The sequence below is a fragment of the Balaenoptera acutorostrata genome, chromosome 6 (assembly GCF_949987535.1).
Source record: "Balaenoptera acutorostrata chromosome 6, mBalAcu1.1, whole genome shotgun sequence".
In the NCBI taxonomy this organism is placed as follows: Eukaryota; Metazoa; Chordata; class Mammalia; order Artiodactyla; family Balaenopteridae; genus Balaenoptera; species Balaenoptera acutorostrata.
This window is the reverse complement of record NC_080069.1, coordinates 41,212,260-41,237,683: the sequence shown is the minus strand read 5'-3', so window position 1 is coordinate 41,237,683 and position 25,424 is coordinate 41,212,260. Positions and strand designations below refer to the sequence as shown.

The following is a 25,424-nucleotide window of genomic DNA, read 5'->3' as shown; positions in this document are numbered from 1 at the left end:
CTTAATTATTTTGTGGAATTCACCAGTGAAGCCATTTGGGCCTGGAGTTTTCTTATAGGAAGATTTTTTTTTTTTTTTTTTTTTTTTTTTTAATGAGGATCTTGAATCAGATGCGTATGTTTTGATTGATTGATTGATTGATTGATTTTGGCTGTGTTGGGTCTTCGTTTCTGTGCGAGGGCTTTCTCCAGTTGTGGCAAGCGGGGGCCACTCTTCATCGCGATGCGCGGGCCTCTCACCGCCGCGGCCTCTCTCGCCGCGGAGCACAGGCTCCAGACGCGCAGGCTCAGCAGTTGTGGCTCACGGGCCCAGCCGCTCCGCGGCATGTGGGATCTTCCCAGGCCAGGGCTCGAACCCGTGTCCCCTGCATTAGCAGGCAGACTCTCAACCACTGCGCCACCAGGGAAGCCCTCTTATAGGAAGATTTTAAACTGTAAATTTAACTTCTGAAATAGATACAGGACTATTCAGGTAACCTATTGCTTCTATAGTGAGCTTTGTTAGCTTTTATCTCTCATTTCATTTAAATTGTCAGCTTTATCTGCATAGCGTTGTTCACAATATTTTCTTATTATTCCTTTAATATCCATAGACTCTCCAGTGTTGTCATTTCTTTCATTCCTGTTATTGATAATTTATGTCTTCTCTCTTTCATTCCTGGTCAGTCTGGCTAGAGGTTTATCAATTTTACTCATCTTCTCAAAGAATCAGCTTTTGGTTTCATAGATTTTCTCTCTTGTTTTTCTGTTTTTTGTTTTATTGTATTGTTTTCCATTCCTCTCTCCTGTTTACTTTGTGTTTAATTTGTTCTCCTTTTTCTGGTTTCTTAAGGTGGAAATTGAGGTCATTGGTTAGAGACCTTTCTTCTTTTCGGGCATTTAGTGCTATAGAATTCCTCCTAAATACCTGAAGATGCTTTAGTGGCATCCCATAAATTCTTTTTCTAAAAAATTTGTTTAACTTCTGCCTTTTTTTCCAGCTTTATTGAGCACAAATTCTGATATGTGGTATTTTCAATTTCCCTTCTGAATGTTTCTTTGACCCTGTTCCCTTTTATCTTTTCTCCCCCCCCCCCCACCAGGTAGTTTCATTACCTGCATGTGCTAATCAGTACTTCACTGAATATTTAAGAGGGACCTTCTGCAGACCTCTGGGGTGCTCTCTCTCTACATCACTCTCTTCCCTGCTACTCTGTCCTTGTGAACTCTGCCCTCCTTGATTTCCCTGGACTCTCAGCTATATCTCGTTAACTCAGGGAGTTGGACTCTGTCTGGGTTCCCTCACCCTGAGCCACAGCCTTCATTGTCTTGTGTCCACTGTTCTGAAAATTGTTGTTTCAGGTGTTTTGTTCAGTGTGTTGCTGGTTTGATTGGGAGGTTAAATGTTCCCTATTACTCCATCTTAGTCAGAAGCAGAAACTGGCAGTATTTCTGTTTCTGTTTTAATAACCCAGTATTGAATGTTAAAATCAATTTATTGTGTTATTACAAGCACTAGAAAATGAAATGGTGTAAAATAGAAAACAAAGTATCATTGTATTCCATGCATTAAGAGAAAATAAGTTTTGTTTAGTGAAACTTTTTTTTAGTTACATGCATATGTGTATGTGTGCCTTGGATTGTGATATAAAAGGCATTTCTTTCTGTAGGCCATGGTGAAAATAGTTTGAGAAACATTGTTCCAGGTACATCATGGTCCAGTACAGGCAAGAGTCTGCAATACTTAGTCTCCATCTCTGCCTTGAAGAGTTCATATGATCTAGGGAAAGTTATCTCTGTTTTATTTTGTCCACCTGAAAAATGTTCACTAGCACCTACAAAGCCATGGTCTGAGAATCCATGATATCTCTGTGAAATACCTTGTAGGTCTTAAACTGAGATAGATTCATAATTCTATGGGTTGAGAAACAGTTACTGATTGCCCAGTGTGTTTCAGGCACTGTGCATGAAAATGTTGAGGTACCAGCCTGAACCAGAGGGAAGCCTTCCCTGACCTAGTGCCAGAACATACCTGGCCACTAGAGAAGGCAGAAAGTCAGGCTTCAAGAAATGCTGTGAGTTTTCACAGCACAGGCACAGGGAAGACTGTGGAGACAGGAAGGAAGGTGTCCAGGGATGATCATTCAGATAGACTTGCAGGGTTAGAGGTTAAGAAAGTGAGAATGTGGGGACTCCCTAGTGGTCCAGTGGTTAAGAATCTGCCTTCTTAGTTCCCCGACGCGGGCTCCATCCCTGGTCAGGGAATTAAGATCCCACGTGTCCTGGGGCAACTAAGCCCACGTGCCACAACTAGAGAGAAGCCCAGCGAGCTGCAAGGAAGAGCTCGCTTCATTGCATGCGGCAATGAAGATCTGGCAGGTGCCAACTAAGAGCCGACACAGACAAATAAACAAATAATTATTTTTTTAAAAAGAAAAGAAAAGAAAAAAAAAAGTGAGAATGTGGATGGCCTGTTTGAGGAATCTCAACTTCAGTTTATTTCATTAAACACACACACATATATATATATATATATATTTTTTTTTTAAAGGATTTTCTTATTTATTTATTTATTTATTTATTTTTGGCTGTGTTGGGTCCTCGGTTCGTGCGAGGGCTTTCTCCAGTTGCGGCAAGCGGGGGCCACTCTTCATCGCGGTGCGGGGACCGCCCTTCATCGCGGTGCGCGGGCCTTTCTCTATCGCGGCCCCTCCCGTCGCGGGGCACAGGCTCCAGACGCGCAGGCTCAGCAATTGTGGCTCACGGGCCCAGCTGCTCCGTGGCATGTGGGATCTTCCCAGACCAGGGCTCGAACCCGTGTCCCCTGCATTAGCAGGCAGATTCTCAACCACTGCGCCACCAGGGAAGCCCCACACACATATATTTTAATACCTACTACATCCTTGAGATGTGTTAATGAAAAAATAAAGATCCTCGCTTTCATGCAGTTTACATTCTACTGGGAGAGATACAATAAATAGTAAATATAATAAGTAAATAATCTGTTAAAAGATGGTAAGTACTATAGAAGAAACAGGGCAGGAAGGGAAGGGTGATTAGAAGTGGGGCCGCCAGTTTTTATTTTAAGTGAGAGAAATTCAGTGGGGGCATATTTAGAATCTAAATATAATAGTATTATGTATCTATTATAATACAAATTCTAAAAATCTCCCAACATAATTAGAATCTTCTGGTTTGCACACCACTCTAAAACTGTCTTTTGGATGTTGCACTGACAGTTTGCAGCCACTAGGGTGCAAATGGGCCATTTCTGGAAAAAAATGGGATGAGAGTGGAGGTGTGAGAGAGATGTGGGTATGTCTGCACACACTCTTCCCCCAGGTGTTCCGCAAGGGCAGCTCCACTAAGGACACTGGCAAGACAGGAGGAGGTGTGTTATGGTATGACCTGGACCAAGACAGTTTTGCCCTTGGCTTCCCTACTTTGGCACATCCTCACCCAGCAGGGGCCGAGCATAGACATGAACTTCAGCCTGGCCATTCAGCATCCAATGCATGTCACAGCCGAGTGATGGTGGAGAGAGGAAGGCCTACTGGCCTTGTCTTCCCGCCCTGAAACGAGATTTTTGGATGCTGCGCAAGGATTCCCGCTTACACTCAGCGCCCAGGGTCTGTACGAAAGCCCCACTCAATGCTTTCAGTTCCCTTGTAATATTTAAGGCGTTGCCGAGATCTGAGCATTCACTTTGACGTTCGGGGTTCTCGATCCTTCCCACCCCAAGCATCTTCGGACAGATTGGTGACCATTCTTATCTTTTGGATGAGATCCCATCCCGTCGCCCTTTTTCGCGGGGAAGGTAGCCCGCCTTTTCCCGGGGTGGAAGCTAGGCGAGGACTGGAGAGGCGAGCTCGAGTCGCGCAGGGGCGCGCACGCGTCGGGCGCCGCCGGTGGCGCATCTGGAGCCAGAGCGCGCCCCCCGCGCAGTACCCGGCGCGGCCGCGGCAGTGGGTTGGTGCTCCCAAGAGTGCCGGGCGCTCTCTTCCCGCGCGGGGGCACCAGAGCCCTCGGAAGTGTGAGGCACTGCGGTGCATTTTCCCAGTTCCCTTTTAAATGACTGCGGAAAAACAGACTCTCCGAGCCGCAAATGGGAAGACGGATTCTCAGACAAGGCTTGCGAATGCCCCGCAGCCATCATTTAACTGCGCCCGCAGAGCAGTTACGGTTTGTCACCCGACCCTCCCGGATCGCCTCATTTGTCCCTAGTGAGATCCCGAGGCTCTGCCCGCGCCGGGCTTCTCAGTAGCTGGATGTATGTCGTGCTCCGGGCAGCGCGGGCGCAGGGCACGCGTTCGCGCACACCCGCGCACACCCGAAAAGGCGCAAGGTACGGCAGGGGAGCAAGGGCTCTGGGTGCCCCGCGTGGGGGTGGGCATCGCGGGGAATGAAGCTAAGATCTGGGAATGGCTGCATCCTGCCAGGTTGAAGGATGAGAGAAAATGACGCGGCGCCACACATCGGACAGGCCAGGGTTGCTGCCGCGCATTTAGGGAACCCAATACGCGTCAGGCGCGCTCCCTTCCCCTCACATGTCTCTGTTTCCCGGGCCTGTGATGCCAAAAAAACAGCAGGAAAAAGACCCACTTAGAGAGCTAGAGTTGCGTTTGGAGACTCCCCTTCCTCTGCCAAAGCACCAACAGGAAGACCCTCCAAAAACACCGATCCCCAAATAGATGGCCCGGAATGGGGGCGGTTATCCTTGGTTACCAATGCTGGACACGTTTTGGTGTTTACAATATTTATTTATTTTTAGGGTAGCTCGTCCTCCCTTTTAGGCAGGATGGGAAAGGAGAATGCAGCCGGGAGGGAGAAGGGAGGGAGGATTCCTATAATAAGAATCAGCGCATTTTTCAGAGCTGAACCGAGACCGGTTTCCATTTCAAAAAAGGACACGGCCTCTACTGCGTTATTAGAAGAGACCGTGGTGTGAATTAGGGACTGGGAGGCGTCAGAGCGGAGCAACGGTTCATCTCAGAGGTACCTGGATCTAAATGCACGCACACACATGCACACACAGGCGCGCGCGTCTATACGGCCGGGCTGTGTGCGGGTGTGCGCGTGTGTGAACTCCCACATGCTGCTGCTGTCTGCTTCTGGCCAGTGGCACCGATGCCTCCCTCCTCTCCGCTCGCCCCCAGATTCCCCTCCTCTCCCTGTTGCTTTTGTCTGGAGGGTGTTATGGGTTTGTGTGTGTATGAGCGTGTGTGTTTTTGGATTTCAGACTAATTTTCTGGAGTTTCTGCCCCTGCTCTGCGTCAGCCCTCACGTCACTTCACCAGCAGTAGCAGAGGCGGCGGCGGCGGCGGCGGCTCCCGGAATTGGGTTGGAGCAGGAGCCTCGCTCGCTCCTTCGCTCGCGCTCTCCGAGCTCCGTGCCCAGCGGCAGGAGGAGCCTGGACCCAGGCGCCGCCGGCGGGCGGTAGGTGCCAGAGCCCGGGTGAGCAGCGCGGACAGTGCCCTCCGTCGTCTCGGCCCTCACAGTCCCCCCGCTGGGGCGGCCGCGGCGGCTCCCCAGGTGGGACGCGCCGCGCCACCTGCCCGCGCCCCCTGCGCCCAGGGGCCGTGGCGGATTCTGCAGCATCATTCGGGAGTCCCGTCGCGGAACCATCGTCCCTGGCAGTCTCTGCGTCTCCCTTTAAAGGGTCCTACCCCTGGCCCGTGCCATGGAATCCTGTCGCGGGGACCCTTGCCCTATTTCCCCTCCCTCAACCTCAGGCTCAGGGAGAGAGTGAGCGCACTGGAGGCCCCGCGGCGACAGTGCCATCGAGGGGCCAGTTTATTCCTGGGGCCGGAGCTGGGCACTCATCCATCCACAGTCCCCGGCTGGGCTCGGGGTGGGGGTGACGCGAGCGCGGAGGGAGAGTACCCCAATTCGTGGTATATGGGATCTTCAGCTCAGTCTTAACGCGTGTCTGTTTGTCCTCAGCCCCGAGGTGCGTCCCGGATCCCAGCGCGAGTCTAGCCAGGAGCCTGCGCGCTAGAGCGTCCCGGGAGCGCCGCGGGCCAGTGCTCGGCTCGCCGGGCCATGCAGCGGCGGCCGCGGCGGAGCCCCGAGCGGCGGTAGCGCCCCCTGTGAGGAGGCCCGGGATGCCCCTGCCACTGTGAACGGTGCCGTCCGCCAGGACACGCTCAGCCCCGGACACGCGCGGCTCTGCACGCCTGAGACGAGCACCGAGAGGAGACAGCGGCGAGCGGGGCAAAGGCCACCCAGCACCGGCAGGGGAGGCCGGCCGGTGCCGCGCAGGGACACGTACTCAGTCTGACTCGGGCTGGCACTGGTGGCTAGGAATGTCGTCCTGGACGAGGTGGCATGGGCCCGCCATGGCGCGGCTCTGGGGCTTCTGCTGGCTGATCGTGGGCTTCTGGAGGGCCGCTCTTGCCTGTCCCACATCCTGCAAATGCAGCGCCTCTCGGATCTGGTGCAGCGACCCTTCTCCTGGCATCGTGGCATTTCCGAGGCTGGAGTCTTCCAGTGCAGACCCCGAGAACATCACCGAAATGTGAGTTGCTGGTGCTCTTCCTCCTTCCTCCTCTCCTGGCCTCTAGGGCCGGGGCTGGCCAGGCGGGTCCGTCCTGGGCATGAACGTTGTTTCAAGTCTGGGGAGAAGTCAGAGATGAGAGGTGCAGGGCTGGACCATCTGTCAGTTACCTGTTTCACTGCCTTGGGGATGCTGACACGAGAAGTGTGACAATTTAAAATGTTCCAAACAATATATGTCTACTATATGATATTCCTATGCACTTTATATTTCAAAGCCTTGCTGGGTGTGCTTTAGGCTTTCCATATGCAATAACTTAGTTTTGGATATTTTTGTTTCATAAGGCGCTCTGTGTATATTGTGTTAGGAGAAGTTCCAGTAATATTTATGAGAAAGGAGGTTAAAATAATTAACTTTTGAAAAACCTGTTGAAGGAAGTTAGAGTCTCCCCCGCTTAGCTTCGTTCTCTGAGGTTTGGAGTTCACCAATTTCCCTTTTCATTTTATATATCAGATTTGGCTTAGGAGATTGCATCCAGAGATGGCCTTGAAAATGATCTGTAAGAGGAGAAGTTCTGAGAGTTGAAATGCACTGGCTCAAAAGAGAAAATGTGATCGTTGGAAGCCTAAAAGCCTGGTCTGATTTAATTTGGACTTGACTTCCCAGAGATATAATTTTGAGACCATTTGGATTATAAATCTTAATCGCCCATTGAATAGTTCCCCAGGACGAAGTTGGATGATAAAACAGTGTGTAATACTCTGGTGAATGCTGCCTTTAGCCTGGGACCCCTAGGTCCCTGGAAATGCTTGAGCTTGTCCTGGTCGAATGGAGAAGCAGAATTATGTATTTCTGTCCTCCTCTTCTGATGCCTTGTGACAAATCCATCACCAAGGAGGAATTCACCAGTCCTTTCTCCAACGTGCCCCTGTCCCCTCTATTAGAGATTCCCTGCCCGCCCCCCTCCAACCAGGGACTTTGCCATTTTATATGTTTCATTGACATGAGATTTTATTCATCCATATAGAGGATTATAAGGCCAAGTTTCTCCTGGTTTTCTTGAGGCTGTTTGACACCACGATAGGCAGCCCTGAAAGTAGGGCTTGGGCTGTGGCCTTCCGGTTGGCGAGTGCGCATGCATTTTTTCCCCCCCCACGGATAACGCCCGCCCTGGTTGTGCCAACGTAGTTGACCGAGACAACCTGTTTTTTAATGTAAGTAAGAGACCTTCCCAGTCTCTGTTGTTTGTTCTGCCGGTGATGCTCGTGTTAGAAGGCTCAGGCAGAAGGCAATGACAACAGAACCGAGCAGAAACGTGCCGGCGCAGCAGTGCCGAGGTGTGCCGGGAGCAGCCAACTGTCAGGCTGGCTCTGGGATGCTCGGATGGCAATCGTTTTGGCAAGGAGAGCAGAGGCAGGGCTGGAGAGGAAGGGTGGGTAGGGCCCCGACTGCGCTGGCCCTGGCTTGGGCTGGTGGAAGCGCGCCAGGCTGGTCAAAGTGTCCGTGGCCCTTTGTCAGGATTTGTGTCTTTTTCATGAGATGGGGTGTCAGTAGTCAGATGGAGGAAGCCATATGGAAGTCAGAGCCCTTCAGACTATTTTGAGGCCGTGGGGAGTGTCTGTATACAGTTAGATGTTGTTTTCTTTTGTGATTGTTTATAAATTCTGTATTAGGTGACAGATACACAATGAAGGAGGAAAACTAGGGCTTATTTTTTTTCATTTTAGTGCTTTTTAAGGCCATAATTGGAGGAAAAATAAAACTCTTTAAATTTAAGAAATATTATTTTACGCCTTAGTGGTCTTAGCTGCCTGATGTATATGAAATTAACAGACTTGAGTAGAGCTTTCATGTATTAGTTCTTACAATTTTTGTTGCTTTTTTATCTGATGGCAGGTTCCTATTTTCAGGCCTAATTTTTTTTTTTTTTTTTTTTACATTTACCAAAGCATTTGTCACAGTTATCCATTTAATAATGGCTAATCACAACTCCTAATTTCTACTCATTTTCTTCTTTTGATTTGAAAATCCACTGAGATTGATAGAACGGAGAGGTGTGTAGGCTAAGTGTTCATGATGGAGAATTAGGTTAGAAACATGAGTCAGGCTGATAGGGGTGAGCTCTGAGAAAAAGTACTTTTGTCTGCTCATTCCCTCAGCTTTATTTGAGCCTGGGCAGTTTGTGTCCCAGTGTCTTTATCTGTAAAATGTATTGAAATCCTTGTTTGGAAAGCACTTTGTATAATTATTTTGAATTTTGCTGCTTTGATATCAAAGTGACATCAGTGGTAGGGCTTGTTTCACTCTCATCCTTACATGACACCACCTGTACTGTCTTTCTTACATATTAATATTTGCTTAAACAGCTTTTAAATTCTGGCCAGTGGATACCAGCTGCAGTTGAAACCAAATTACACTTTTTTTTTTTTTTAACTTTGTTATTAGACCCAATGGTATTCTTAAAATAACCTGTTTTAAAGTTCTAGTTTAATGGAGTGTAGCTGAAATTATATGTTTCTATCTTTTTAAAATAGGACCAATGTAACTAAATAAACCGTGATTAGAACTTGCTGAAACAACAGTTTACCCTATCATTTAAAAATAGTAAATCTTTTAATATCTATATCTTGGGGGGAAAGCACAACCATTGTGCCTTTTAAGGTGCAGAGAGAGCCTGTGGTAGAACATTTTAAAAATATATGTACAGATGAATTAAGGGAGAGGATTTTATTTTTTGATTCTATATGCGTATTTTAAGCCATGCTGACATTTCGTTTTCAGTCACTGTTTGAACCTATTTTATTAAAAATCTCCCCTTCACAGTATCTGTCTCATACTCTTTATCCACTAATGTGGCCCCTGTCTAGATCTGTATCTGTCTATAGATACACATCACAGCTGCCTAACATCACACTGCCAGTATGAGCCAGCTTCTGTTATTTGGAGATGGTTACACCAAAACAGTGCTAAGTTAAATTTACAAACAATACTATTGTCACATATAAATGGGATTCAAGAGTAAAGTCTGTGGTTGGAGTTATGTAACCAGACCTTTAAGTCTCAGAATGTGGCAAAATGCTTTGCAAAGGAGAAGTTCTGTCTCACCTAGTGGTAAAAGGTATGGTTGAAATGTAAAATAGGTCATGGATTTTTAAAAATTTTGGTCAGAAACACATGACATAAAGTCTGCCATATCAGAAGTGTTAAGTATATTCACATGGTTGTGAAAGGGCATTTTTATATTGCCCATATTTTATGAAGACCAGCAATGACATTTTATTTCTAATTTTCTTCGGTGACATTTGCTGATTTTGGATTAATATTTGGAGACCAGTCTAATATTTTTCCTCTTAGTACAACATAAATAGAATTTGTAGCCTCTGCTGCCAGAGCCTCTGTATGCAATTTATTGTTGGCTTGGTTAAGCAGCTGTAATGTTATGTCATTAACCCATTGATTTTGGCTCTCTCACCTTAGTAAGCTTTTCCACGGCAATTAATTGTACTAAAAAAAATTCTGGACCCATTATAAGGATTCAGTGAAAGGCATCAGATTTTATTACTCTGATATTACTTCTCAGCCCCTCCATTGGGGCTTCTAGAACCTTGAATTGTGCTTTACATGCATTTAAGAACCACAGACTAAGTTTTGAGTGTGGTTGCATAAGCCACACTGGACTTATTAATAAATAAGGTGGTCTTATTTACATCATTCATTATTCAATACAACTTGCAAGCTGGAGTTGAAAGCATGTTGTCTTCCTGGTGAAGGTATTTACAGAATTCAGCTCAGCGCAACCATTTGAAATCTTCTTAGTTTCATACCTTCTATCTCTACATCGAGGAGGTTTTTATTACATTGAGTAAAACAACTGAAAGATCCCCTGACCTTCTGACCCTACTTTCTTCCACCACCCCTTTTCCATCACCTCTCATTGACTATACAGGAAAATGTGTTTGATTTTTTTTTCTTCTCCGAAAAGTGATATTTCCTTATGGGAATTCGGAGCACTAGAGTTAAGAAAAGAGCCTGGGTTATATGCTATTAGAAGCAAGTAATGGGAAGTTGAGATGATGTGGTCATAGCTCTCCAGCACTGTGTTTAGTTCTGTTTAAGATCTTTCACTGTTTCTACCCCATAAACCTCTGTTTGTGTTGTTTCAATATTCCCTTGTAAAGACATTTTCTAAGCTGAAAAGTTGGCTGAGCAGCTGAGAGTTGAGGTCTCTTTCTCCCCAGGAACATTCTGTATGATTTCTTTGACTATCTCTAGGTCATAGGGCTATAAAACCTAGAGTTTTTGTTTAGCTGGGGAAAGGGAATTGAATTTCTTTTCTTTTTCTGTTTTAGGTTTCTTTTTCTTCTTTTCTTTCTTTCTCTTTGTTTCTTTCTTTCTCCCTTGCTTCCTTCCTTCCTTTCCTTTTTTTTTTTTTTTTTTTAACCTTTGGTACCAAGCAAGTGCCTCCTGTTTTAACTCATTGCTCATCTTCCCTGTTAGGAAGAGAAACATTATCAAGCCATTACTGAATATCATACCCTGACATTATCCCTCCAACTAACTTTACCACTTCTCTAGAGACCTTCTTATAGGTTCAAAAACTGTAGGGTAGAATGTGGCATTGAACCTGCTGCTCCTTAGAGCAATACCAGTTTTTGGTTCTTCTTAGTGTTTACAAATCAGTTGGATGATTTGGGGGTGTGGTTATTTAGACAGGGCAATTTTTTTCTCCTTTGATGTGTGTGAGAGAAAGAAAGGGATAGAAAAAACCTGAGCCTTGTTAATAGTTGATTGATCATTGTCATAATCTATTTGGGCTAAGTCTTTAAAACACAAATCTCATTACCCAGGTGGCAGAGATCTGAGCTCTGCAGTGGCCTGATAATTTTAGCTCTATATTTGATTTCTTTATTTTTATTTTTATTTTTTTAACATCTTTATTGGAGTATAATTGCTTTACAATGGTGTGTTAGTTTCTGCTTTATAACAAAGTGAATCAGCTATACATATACATATATCCCCATATCTCCTCCCTCTTGCGTCTCCCTCCCACCCTTCCTATCCCACCACTCTAGGTGGTCACAAAGCACCGAGCTGATCTCACTGTGCTATGTGAGATGTCCTCCCCATGTCCTCAAGTCCATTCTCTACGTCTGCGTCTTTAAAAATAAAAATTTTTAGAAAGACATGGATGGCTTGGAGAATTCAGAGCAGACACTGAAAACATGCACATAGGACATGATGACACTAAAAGTCCTCAGATTCTCTCACTGCTGGGCTCTGAGCACACAGCACCACTATTACTTGATAGCTGATGTATAAACTGCACTTCCTCCTGAACCAAAGCTTTGCAGAGCTTCAGGATCAGAGCATGGAATCCAAAGCCCTAGGTTTACATCTGACAAGCTCAGGCCCAGAGACATTAAGGAGCTGTTTCAAGATCAGGTAACTCCTGACTCCAGCTTTCTATAACATATGGGGTTCTTTGGAAATATGTAAGCTTAGTACCTATGCATTATTTTTCTTCCCAGCTTTAGAACAAACACATGCATTCATTCACTCCTTCATCTCTGAGATGAACATTTACGACTTCCCAGTCCTTTGGACAGCCCAGAGAGCAAAGTGAGTGGTGAGAAGGCATCCTGATTATGTGGGATCTGGACACAGGGAGGGGGAAGGGTAAGCTGGGATGAAGTGAGAGAGTAGCATTGACATATATACACTACTAAATGTAAAACAGATAGCTAGTGGGAAGCAGCCACATAGCACAGGGAGATCAGCTCAAGTGCTTTGTGATCACCTAGAGTGGTGGGATAGGGAGGGTGGGAGGGAGACGCAAGAGGGAGGGGATATGGGCATATATGTATACATATAGCTGATTCAGTTTGTTATAAAGCAGAAACTGACACAACATGATAAAGCAATTATACTCCAATAAAGATGTTAAAAAATTTTTATTTTTGATGATTTTTATTGGAATATAGTTGATTTACAATGTTGTGTTAGTTTCAGGTGTACAGAAAAGTGAATCTGTTATACATATACATATATCCACTTTTTTTTAAAGATTCTTTTCCCATATAGGTTATTTCAGAGTACATCCATGTCTTTTTAAATGTGAGCTGCTCAGAAGACTCGTGGCATGTTAGTGCTGGGCTGATGAGACCAAGGTCACAGGGTCACTTAAAATCAGAATCACAGAAGGAAAAGGGGCCTTAGAAATGCTCTGCTCCAACCTCCTCTGCATGAACAAGGGGCAGTGAAGAGAGTCACTTTTAAGGCCACGGTGCATTAAAGACATCGTGGGGCCTAGAAGCTTCCTCCTGGCATCCTGAAGTGCCAAGGCCCTCACTTTAGGATGCCTCCCCTCTGTTCTGTGTCCTTGGACTGACTTGAGCTCACCATCTGAGAAGTATCAGAGATGTGAAGACAACCTTGGTCTGGCTAAGTCCACGTGAACCCGTCTCCACTGGAGACAAAGCAGTTAAAAAGTTTATGAGCTACTGATCCCAAAACAATGACTTGATCTTTACATGGGAAGAAATGCAGTTTTTTTGTTTACTTTACTGTGAGTGTGTTTGTTTGTTTTAATTTTAAGTCTCCCTCTTCTGTAAGTAATGCATACACAAAAGTCAGGCTACAGAGAAAAGCCTTCATGAGTTGGCTGCTGACCTTGCACCTGCTGGACCATCTTGGTAGGCTGGGATAGGAGGGAGGGCAGAGCGGACAGAACAGGATGGAGGCTGCTGCCCTGGAGTCCTCGCCACAGTCAGGGGTGGTTATGTACGTGGAGGAACCCACAGCCCTGTGTACAAAGTCCGTCTTAGCTCCCATGAAAGCCCTGTGGCCAGAGAGTACTATTCTTTCCAGCTTTCTCTTTTCCCCTGACTTCTCACTGCCCCAAGATTGATGGCTGAGCCAGTGAGCAAGCTTAAGGGGTGTGGACTCACATTCAGAATTCATTCTGCTACCATTTTGTATGTTGTACGCGGCCTGCACTAAGGCTTTTCCAGTTATGAGCACACGTCTGAGACATACACAGTACCTCTGGTTTCACGCAGGGCTTCTCCCCAAGGGGCCTGGAAAGCACTTTACAGACATCTGCTTATTTAGGTTTGAAACCTCGCTCTGAAGTAGGTGGGAAGGTCCTGACAGCCTCGGACAGACTGTCAGGTTGATTGGCTTGCCCAGGGCTCTCTGGTCAAGCGGAGAATAATTCAGGAGAGAATTTTATCCAGTGTCTCGCTTCGGGCTTTGTCTGCTCAGCCCCACCTGCCCAAATTTCGCCTTGAGAGTACAAGCAATTTTAGGAGGAGTAGATATTCAAATAAATGTTCACAAGTTAAACAGCATGGCAGTGGGAAGGAGGTGAACTGAGGTTTCATCCATGTCTTTTCCCTTCTACCATCATCTCCTCCTTTGTAACCTGTTATACTATTAAAAGATAAATGATTTGTAGGTCCTTGGGAATATGGCATCTTCTAGTATAGGGTAAAAATTTTAATAATCACACATCATTTACAGTTCCCTTTTTTACTGCAAAGAATGACCTATTGCTATCTAGTACCCCACCCTTTCCTGTAATCTTCATATCCCAATAATTTCTTGGACAGACAGACACACCCCCCAGAATTCTATTTATGTGTGTACCATGTGTCTATGAATATATACATATACGTATAAAACTCTACTAGGTGTGGTCCTTTCAGACTTAATTATCTTGAATTGTACAATTTTTCTGACAATTTAGGATTTACTTCCTTAAACCATCCAGACTTTAGAAAAAATTGAGATGTAATTGACTTACAACACTACATTAGTTTCAGGCATGCAACATAATGATTCAATATTTGCATATTTTGCAAAATGATCACCACAGTAAATCTAGTTAACATCCATCAACACACATAGTTACCACATTTTTTTTCGTGTGATGAGAATTTTGAAGATCTACTCTCTTAGCAAGTTTCAAATATATAATACAGTCTTGTTGATTATAGTCACCATGCTGTACATTACATCCCCACCCAGACTTTTAAAAAATTTGTTTTAATCATTCTGCATTTCTCTTGGTGAGGACCTGACAGGAGGTCTTCTCTGGGTGAAATATGTGAGCTTTAGAGCAGCGAGTCCGTTAGCCGACCTGGCTACTCAGAAACCCATGTGTCTGTGCTCCTTGATCAGTCCTCAACAGAAACAAAAATTTTATTTCAGTGAAGTATTTTTGAACAGTTCTACAATAGTGTCATTTAAACCAAAAGACATTAAAAGTTTGGTTTTCGACCTTTGAAATATGGTGCAATTTAAAAGGTGGGCTCTTCTAAGCTCTAATCTTTGTCATAAAAGTTGTTTCTGCTTCATGTGCCCTGGAGTTCCCTGCTGTGAGGTGGTAGAGGGGTCTGGGCCCAAATTCTCTGACTGTGGCTCGCAGTGGGGACAGCTCGCTTCCCTTCTTGAGCCTGGGCTTACTTACCATTCAGTGTGTGTGTGTGGGGCCGGGAAGTGGTGGACCAGAGAGCTTGACACGATGGCTGCTAAGTTCTCTGGCAAGGCATGATAGAAAAACAAGCACCTCTCTCCAAACAGCTCAACCAACCCGAACCACATACCCTTTTTGGTCTTCTTTCAGCTTTACTTCACAGCCCCTCTGCTGTCACCCTGAACTCAGAGCGTCATGGGAGATTTTGCTTCTGGCGTGTTGTCCTTGCACTCTAGGTTTGGCCTTTTCCCTCTGTGACCCTTCAGTCTCCTTCCTCTGTTTCTGGTGATGTTTCTTATCCCCCTCCCCACTGCCCCCAACGCGCACACACAGACACAGACACACACACACACACTCAGGCAGGTGCTTGGCTGCAAAGCCCCTTTCGTGGATTGTGAAGAAATCTTGGGTTACAGGACCTGTGGGTCATCACCATGGTTCCACCTGAACCTGGCCTGCTAAGGTTAATGTAGGCAGAGAGGCAGCAGCATAAAGGAACCTGGTATAACTGAAGGGGACCTGGATGGGGAGATGGGAGTGGGGGTTCATACCCACACTCTCACGGCATCAGAACCTGGGATCCTGGGTGAGCCGTTTCATCTCACCAGCCAGTCCCTTAATCCTGAAACTGAAGGTTGGGATTCAGATGGACGCTAATTTCTGAAAGGTTCTGTGGTTCTGAGTCAGTCAGCCGTGGGCACCAGTGTTTCCTTTCCTGTCCTGGAATTCGCCCTTGCCTCCTCCCCCGGGCCAGCGCAGAGCTTGCTCCAGTCCTCTTGGTGGCTGAAACAGCAGAGTTCTCTCAGTGAGTTTCTCCAAGTCCACCTCTGCAGCTCAGGTCAGATGGCTTTGCAGGTTACCTGCTCCCTGCCAACCTGGGTGGCGGTGCTCCTAAGGTTTCCCACTCATTGAAACAAACATTTTTTTGATAGTTTTCTTAACGTCTACTCTCTACCTGCACTTTTAGGTAATTGCATCAGCTAATCCCTATGTTCACATCTGATCAGAACACCCGCCACTCTGGCGTGTCCTAACCTTTTCAGCCCACTCTCGGTCCGTTCCTGTGGGTGGTACTCTGGAGAGATCTCTTACTGGCTTGCCTCTTTGCCAGTCTCCATCTTCTATGACCCCCCAAAGCAGGAATGTGCACTGAAATCAAATCTCATCTTTCTGCCCCCATCAACTTTTCCTTTCCTTCTGGCTGGAATATGTTTCCCGATTGTCATTTGGGCTGCCTGCCATCTAATTCAAACTTCATGCAAACATTAGTTCAGTTCAACTAGTGTTTATTGAGGACATTGGTGATGCTACAGACAAATAAAGTACTTTATGGAAGCAAGAAGCCCCTGAGTAGTTTATATCTAGTGGGAGAGACAGATCTAATTTTAATATAATGTGATAAGGACAGTCAGTGCACATGAGGCTAAAACTCACATATATATGGTGATTGTTTCAGCTTCAGCCGGACACGGGGCCAATCACAAAGGGCGCTCCCTTTCAAATGTGCATACTTTGCACTGTTAATAGTGGGAGCCATAGACATGTAGACTGGATGTGAGCAATTCCCATTTCTACTTCCTATGATGGCAGTAACCCAGCTGAGTTTGGTTATTTTTTCTCTGTCAATATTTGTGATGTTCTTGTGGCCTCATCCACTTATATTCCATTTGAACAAACTGCCTGTATCTGAAACTAACCTTTTCCTTCCAGTAGACGGGAAGGGCTGGAGCGCCTTTGGCTGAAACTAATCACTCCACCTCTATTACAGATCCCATCCCCTTAAACTTTTCTCTGTTGATGACTTTCCTTCTCTCATCTATATTTTCAGTCTCTTTCTCTTGTCAACTTCAGAATTGAAGCAGGACCAGGTCCCTTCCATCTTAGAAAAGTTTTCCTTTAGCTCTGTCCCCTCTCCTTCCATTTTCCTTTAGTCTCGGCCCTTTCCTCTCTCCCTTCCAATCCTGATCTTAGAAGACTGGGCTGTATTCGTTGTGTCTATTTCCTCCCCTCCCAATCCAGTCTCAGCCTACTGCTTCATCAGACTTGCTCTCCACTGCCATCTCCAAAGACCTTTACAAGACTAAATCCAAGGCGTATTTCTCTGTCCTCTTATTTGCTTCTTAGCAGAACGTGGCCTCATTTCTCACTCTCCCTGAAGCATCCTTTTTCTTTGGCCTTGGTGTCAATGAACTTTCCTTGTTTTCTCCCTATCCCTCTGGCTAGGGAGAGTCTTCTTACTTAAGGGCTTCCTTTTCTCTGCTTCCCTCCTAAAAGTTGATGTCTCTTTGGCTTCTTTCCTAGGGCTGCTTCTTTTCCTGGGATATGTCATCCTCACCTATGACTTCTGTTGCTTTCTGCATGCTGCTTATGTCCTAATAATCGTCCCCATCAACTATCAGGGATGACCTTTGGGTCATCTGCCTACTGAACATCCCTCTTGAATATGTCATAGTGCATCACGCTCAACATTTCCAAGTTAAATCATCATGGTCACCCCAAACCATCTCCAGTGTTCCCTATCTTAATGGATGGCGCCACTGCCCACTTGGTCAAAAGGTTTTGCATGTCCCAAACCTTGGCTCCTCCCTCCCTTTAACCCCTGTATTCACTCAATTATCAAGTCTTGCCAGTTCACTTCTCTAAATATTTCTTAAATTTGTCCAATTCTTTTTATCTCTACTGCCCACATTCATTCGCTCGTTTATTCTTTCTTCCAACAGATATTAACTGGGATCTGCTCTGTGTCATGCTAAGTACTTGGGATCTGGTTGAAAGAAAGACTGACCTGGTTTCTTCTCCTTACCAAGCTTGCAGTCTGGGAGGGGAAATGAACATCAAATAAGTACTTACATAACCAAAAAGTTAATTCATTCCACTGTCATTTTTGCCTACAATGCTGCAGCGGCTTCCTACATGGCATCCTGGTCTCCAGTCTTGCCCCCTCTGTACCCATATACCTACCACACTGTGCTAGAGTGGTCTTTCTAAAATGCTGATCTTATGTCGCTGCTTCTAATTGCCCCATGGCTCCCCATGTCTCTTAAAATAAAGTCCAAAGTTTTTTTTTGTTTGTTTGTTTTTTTTCAGGTTAAAACCAAACCAAACCAAACCAGATTGTCAGTATATCGCTATATAGCAGAGCATGTAACTATCACATAGACCCGAATAAATAGATCAACATAACAGTTGCTTTCTACACTAGCAGATCTATAATAGAGAACAAATTATAACTGGAAGCTTGCTTGGTGATCTTGGAATTAGAGCAAGGGCACTTAATTCTGCATTTAAAATGTTAAATGGCATTAAGCTAAGCTTGCCTGAGGCATCCATCTCCATAATGGGAGAGCCTTCACAAAAGGGAATGCAGAACTTGAAGTACTTTGGCCCAGACCTGTGTCCCCTGGATCGACACTCCTTTCTCTCTCCTTCATTCACTGTCAGGCACCAATTCTGATTGACACATTCTTTCTTTAGAAAGGTTAGTGCCTTTAGCCAAGACTTGCTCAAGCCTGGGAGCCTTTCTGAGTCTTTAAAGTGATTTTGCACATTTTTTCTTTGAAATGCATTAACTTTATTGTATGGAATTTTATTAGTAATTAGTTTTTAAAAAAAGTAATATTTGAATGTGATAAGAGATATGATCAGTATAAAGAAGTGTATCATGAGAAGTTAATCTCCAACCTGCTAATCCCTCAGCCTCTCTCTCCAGTAGAAACTTTGATTTTAGTTTGTGTGTCTGCTTCTAGAAACAGTCTACTCGTAACATGAGTATGTGAGTATGTATATATATATATAATTTGTATGCAAATGAGGGGCATGCTATAGTGTTCTACATTTTGGTGTTTTTTTTACTTAACAGCGTATCTTAAAAATGTTTCTGTATCCACACATGTACTCAAACCTTATTTTATTTTTCACAGCCGCACAGTACCCATTGAATGAATAGTTTTTATTTAACTAACCTCCAGTTGAACAACCTTGTGCTCAAGTTCTTGCAAACGTGCATGATTTTCCTAGAATTTGAATTGCAGTGACATTTGCAAGACACTTGTGATTTGTTAGATATTGCCAAGTTGTCTGGCAAAAAGATCACACCATTTTATTCTCCCACCCAAACTGGAAGCACCTCTTTTTCTACAGCCAAGCCAATACTGTTTGTTATCAAACCTCTTGACCTTTGTCAGTCATATTCTTGGGAAATAGCATCTCATCATTGTTTTATTTCACAGTTCTGTAATTATGATCTAGGTTAAAAATCTTTTTATATATATGTAAGCCATTTGTATTTCTTTTCCTGTGAACTACGTATCCCTTAACTATTTTCTTTTTCTATTGGTTTGGTGACCTTTTCAAAAAATTGATTCCTAAAATCTATTTAACAATAAGAAAATTTATGCTTTGTCTAATGTTTTGCTTGTCTTCTGATGTTGATTATAGTTCTTTTTTTGGTAACGCAGAATTAAATGTTTTTGTAGTAAAATTTGTTATTTCCTTATGGCTTCTGTATTGTAAATGTGGCTAAAAAGAGTCTTCCCATCTATAAGAGATTAAAATAAGTCTCCTATATTTTCTTCTGTTACTTTTACTATTTCATGCTTCTGTATTTAAAGCTTTGCTCTATCTGGATTTTTAAAATATAAGGAGTGAAGTAGCAAAAAAAATTGTTTTATATTCTTTCAAGAGAGCTAATCAGCCCATCAGGTCTCTTGACACCATTGATTATATAATTAGAACTTTCCCTCACTAATTTAAAATAACAATTTGATTAAGTATGAAGATCATCTTTGTATTTTGGCCTATTTTGACATCTGTCCTCTTCTGTTAATCAGTTTGTCTGTTTACATGCTAGCACTAAACTTTTTATCTCCTGAAGTTTCGTATACATATATATAAATTTTTTCTACTTGAAGTATTAGTCTTACTCATCAATTACTTTCAGAATTTTCAAGAGTATTCTTGCATGATAATTTTTTCCATATGAATTTTAGGAACTGCTTGCCTAGCTCCCCCCACATGATATGGATGTTTGAAAGTAGGGTAATGTTATATTTATATATTAAAAACTCACAATTTCTTAACAAGTCTTAAAAGCCCTGCATCCTCAAATTCAAACCCATTTCTCTAGCCTCATTTTTTGCCTCTCCCTTTCTTTAATACGATGATGCAGCCTCCTTGAGTTTTAAATTCCCCTGTGGAGCTCTAGTCTCCCAGGCTTCACACTGGCTGTCCTCTCTGCCTGGAACACCATTTTCATGGCTTCTGCCTCTGGCTAACTTCCTCTGCCTCTCCACCTCTAGGCTACGTGTCTCTTCCGTGTGTTCTTATAGCCCCCTACCCAGTGTTTCCCAATCCCACCATAGGTCACTTAGTATTGTAAATGCGCACCCGAGTACCTGTGTCTACACCCCCTTAGAATATAAACTGAATGAATTTAGGCCGGGACCATGCGGATCTTGTTTACTGCTGTTCCCCAGCACAATGTCCTAGATCTCCATATTATACACAGACACAAGGATATATGCATGTGTATTCCCCTCCCCTACAAATCTATCATTTAGAATTCCAAATTAGAGTATTTATAGGTTGTTCTTTGGGCTGTCAAAGTGTAAATTTCTAGACATGACTTTTATAAAGTCATCAGGTTAAGATGTTTGTTTAAATAAATAACCTTTATGGAATTAAGTAGCACTATGTTGGTTCATGCACAATAAGAAATCAATTCATCGTAGAGACAGTATAGCTGGAAAGGAAGAAAGGCAAAGCTTTGATGAGGCAGGCTGATTATGTATCCAACAGGAAGGAGAGACAGGGAAGAGATGGAGGGTGAATGTAAGCAGACGAAGAGAGATGCAGAACAGGCCAGCTCAAAAACAAGGTAAATCCAGGGAAGAAGAATCATTCCAGGGACATCTGATCTCCAACAAACAGATGGGTCTAATGGGGAAGATTTGTGCCTTTTCTGTTGTGTAATAGCTAATAACGCATATCCCTGTGGATCAATTCCAGTTTTCCCTGCGACTGCATTTATGGTGCTTCACTTAAAAAGCGATTCTGGAGGGAGGAGATATGGGGATATATGTTTATGTATAGCTGATTCATTTTGCTATACAGCAGAAACTAACACATCATTGTAAAGCAATAATACTCCGATAAAGATGTTTAAAAAAAATAAAAAAATAAAGTGCAGGCGAGCAGGACAGGATAAAAAAAGAAAAGCGATTCTGGTGTGAGATTTCAGATGTGATTTATCCTTCTTGTAGTATGGATGGCAGAGGCTGTTCATTTTTCTTAAAGAACTGCAGGCATCAGGAGTATAAACAGTGTGTCAAGTCCAGTTTAATGAAGCATCTGATGCATATACTGTTGCACCTTTACAATCAAGCTGCATTGGACTGATCCTATAATGTTTCACGGGACTTCCTTTATATTTATAATAATTGACATTATCAGGCATCTTAGAAATTTCAATAGTTGTTTGCAAAACTGATCATAAAACAACTGATAGACATACGAGATTGGAAGGCTTTTAAAAATAGAGTGGGGGGCTTCCCTGGTGGCGCAGTGGCTGAGAGTCTGCCTGCCAATGCAGGGGGCGCGGGTTCGAGCCCTGGTCTGGGAAGATCCCACATGCCGCGGAGTAGCTGGGCCCGTGAGCCACAACTACTGAGCCTGCGCGTCTGGAGCCTGTGCTCCACAAGGAGAGAGGCCGCGATAGTGAGAGGCCCACGCATCGCGATGAAGAGCGGCCCCCGCTTGCCGCAACTAGAGAAAGCCCTCGCACAGAAACGAAGACCCAACACAGCCAAAAATAAATAATAAATAAATTAAAAAAAAAAAGACTAAGTTATGCCTTAAGCCCCCAAATAGGAAAACAGTTAAAAAAAATATATAGAGAGTGGGGAAGTATATAGGTGAACAGATTGTGTTGAATAATCCAAAAAGATAATTTTCCTTTGAGATAAATAACATCCATTTATTTATGTTTACACAATGCAGTATGTTCATAATATGCATACAAATGAAAATAGTTTAGACTCCATGTGTATTTTGAAATTTAAACTTAAAAAGGAACGGGTATTATGGAACCAGCATATAATGTTTAATTCTTATGAGAAAAGTCTTATTTTTGGTTGAGTTGTTGGCTCTCACGGTAAGCCTAGGTGGCCCTCTGGGGCTTAACTTCTTTGCCATCTCATTAAGTTTTTCAGGGAATTGCTCTCTCACCAAAATAAAAAAGTGTTTTCTGGAGCTTAACTGCCTGAAGCCTTGAAGGCACTACTGAGCCTTTTATTTACCCCAGCCTACCCTAGAGTCCACTCTTCATGACTCTCCTTTCATTGTAGTTTATATCTATACATGTACAGTTCAGAGTACCATAGACATTCTCTTGACAAAGTCATCTTTTCCCTCAGATAGCTGAAATGGAGGACGGGAATCGACTGTTTATACATGCATGGATTGATTGCTTGATTGATCCATTCATTCATTCATCTAGTCAATTAGTTAACCAGCAAATATACTGTGAATATGTCCTCCCATCAGGTGGTTTTCTGGGTCCTGGGTAGTAAGACTTAGGCCAGCTTCTCTCATTTATATGGCCTGTTGTAGGGTCTCCAGTCAGATCATTGTCCTACACATTTGAACTCCATCAACAGCACTACAGACAGCAGCCTTGGACCCCCCCGACCCCAAAAACACACACACACACACACACACACACACACACACACACACACACACACGCAAAGTTGTGCCTAGGAGCATGCATATCTATAACAGGAAGACATACCCACAGAAAAGGCCTGCGTGGGCCCTGGGAATGGACTTAGGGTCTTTGGATAGGAAATGCTGAGATCCTACTAGGTCAAGAAGGGAAGGAGTGACTTCCAGGTGGGAGCATCCCATTGCCTCATGTGGAGGAACTTGGCTGGAGGAATACCGGAGTGAGGGCCTCTGACATGCCTGGGTCCATCGTCCAGAGCTAAGGGCACCAGCGACAAGGCTGTCTGGGCCTCTGCCTTGTGGCTCTGACCTCTGCATCATGGTGGTTTTGAGCCATGATGATGCTCTGGGATAGAGGAAGTGCAGGGCTTCTGCACAGGAGCATGCAGGGGGGTGGCCGGGCTCCAGACTGCTCCTCCCGTTGCAGCGCCCTCACCTTCTTCAGGGGAATTCTCAAGCATGGGGGTCCATGTTTCCAAGAACAGCTGTGCAGGATTCCTTCCCTGACTTGTGTTACAACAAGCTTTGTGATACCGCAGACACAGACAGACCAGCAAAGCATAGATCCGTCCCCAGAAGTTAATGGGGCTTGTTAAACAAGTAGCTACCTGTTTCTACCTTTCTCTCTTCCCTGTACAGATTCTATCATTGACCCTGAAAGCTCTAGATCTGAATGTACTATTTCAAGAATTATTCAGCTCATTATGGCTGAATAATTTTTTTACTGGCACCCTAGGAGGATCCTAGGATTGTGGAAACTGTGCCTAAAAAGTTCCTTTTCTCATTATATATTTTTTTCCAAATTGAAAAATCACTGAATATGTCCATTGACGTGCATAGGTGGATCAACAAATTAATTTTTCATTTTCTTTGGGAGTTTGTGTCCGGGAATCACACAGGTTATGAGGCCGGGCGGCTTGGAGGGTTAAGAACCCTACTCTGAAGCTGGTCTGCCCCTGCTAGTTTGGACTAGTTTATAAAGCCCTCTGTGTCTCCATCTGTAAAAGGGGACAATAATAGAACCTTTCTCATGGGGTTTCTGTGAGGTTAAAATGAGCCGATGCATGTAAAATGATTGTACCAGTGCATAACGCATAGTTAGAGCTCGACTGTTCATTTTTATTTTTAACGTCTGGTTATCCTCAACTATGTTTTGAAGGAGAGTAGACTCTGTAGGTCTTGGGGAGGACAGAAAAGCAAAAGAATCTGTCTTGAGTGTGGCACTGGACAGGCGCTGGGGTTAAACAGGATAGATGTAAGAGGGTGTTGGTTCTCGTTAAACGGCACCTTTGGTTTGCGTGTTACTTTCATCTTGGCACGCTCAGGTGATTGGGATATTGACCTGAGCAGTGATGGGTCAGATTTAGCCACTCGGACTCAGGTCATGATCTTTGTTCTGCAACTGTTTTCTTTAACAGTCCTGGTCCATTTTATTTATTAGGTTGTTTATAACAGTTCCCCTGCACTCTGGAGGTTATCAATTTGTACTCCGTTCTCTCTTTTCATTGTCTTTCTCACTTTTTAATTGCAAGTCCTTTACAAAATATATATCTTCCTTTTTTCTTTGTTTTAAAATTCTGGTAAAATGTACATAACAGAATTTACCATCTTAACCACTAAAAATGTACAGTTTGTGTCATTAAGTACGTTCACATCATTGTGCAGCCAACACAGCTATCCAAATAATCCACAACTCTTTTCATCTGCAAAACTGAAACTCTGTACCCATTAAATGACAACTCCCCATTCCCCTCCCCTTAGCTGCTAGCCACCACCATTCTACTTTCCATCTCCATGAATTTGACTCCTCTAGGTACCTCCAAAATATACGTCTTTTCTAGCAATGATATATCCCTTGAATTAAAAGTTTTTATAAGAGATTTGTTTAGGACTTTTTGATGCACTCACACTTCCCTTCTGTAAAATAGCTTCTCTTTATTGTGGCCTTACGTGACCACTTATGACTGGGATCCCTTTCCACCAATATCTTTGTAGTTTAACTCCAAAGAAAATAATCTCTAACCTTCTATAAAAGCGACTAAAGGTTAACACGTGAAGGGAAACAAGTGAAGATGAACTTGGAAGTGTTCCTCACATGCTATCACTCTCCTTAGTCCCACAGCCTATAAATGTGGGCCGAGAAATTGTGTCAAAATCAAAACAGACCTTCGAAGAGATCCTAAAATTTTACTGCTTGAATCATTCTCTTTTCTTGACATTATGCCTGATGCTCATTTTTCCCTGTGCCATGCTTGATCTATCTTGAAGTTGGAGCAGAAATATGAGTTCCAAAAATTCTCTTCCTATGGAATGATTTGGTCAGATTGGAGGCCAAGAGCTTTCAAAAGTGTGTTCTGCTGTGATTTGTGCTGACTTGAATGCTTCTGAGAATTCTTAAGTCCTGGGCTAATCATTGGAAGTTTTTCTTTGCTTTTCATCAACGAAACGTTGACTGACCTGAAATAATGGGAAAAGAGGAAAAAACTTTTTGGAAAAAAGATAATTTTGTGTTCGGTTGGAGTTGCAAGATTTCACTTTTTATAAACACTCACTTTGAAACACACAAAAATCGTGGATAATATGATTTTCCAATTCATTTCTTGAAAACAACTGTAAGGTGATGCTATCGTACCAGTATATTGATCGTAATGGCCATATAATTTGTATTGGACGAGTATAGAAATGTTGCAGTTAATCAATTTATCATTAGTATTTGAATAACTGATGGTAATTATTTTACACAATAAGGTTA

At 43.8% G+C, this 25,424-nt stretch overlaps 1 protein-coding gene across 11 annotated transcripts in view; it reads left to right on the top strand.

The window, feature by feature from the left end:
• The first annotated feature begins 5,272 nt into the window (after positions 1-5,272).
• NTRK2 (neurotrophic receptor tyrosine kinase 2) overlaps positions 5,273-25,424 on the top strand; it is a 372,551-nt gene continuing 352,399 nt past the window's right edge. For 9 of the 11 annotated variants that reach the window (XM_007176941.2, XM_007176940.3, XM_007176943.3 and 6 more), the window contains exons 1-2: positions 5,293-5,432; positions 5,922-6,495. In XM_007176941.2, coding sequence (XP_007177003.1) covers positions 6,284-6,495 — 212 coding nt within the window. In that variant the 5' untranslated portion in view covers positions 5,293-5,432; positions 5,922-6,283. Of the gene's footprint in view, positions 5,511-5,921; positions 6,496-25,424 lie in introns of all 11 variants that reach the window. The other 2 variants (XM_057547996.1, XM_057547997.1) reach the window with 2 other exon arrangements.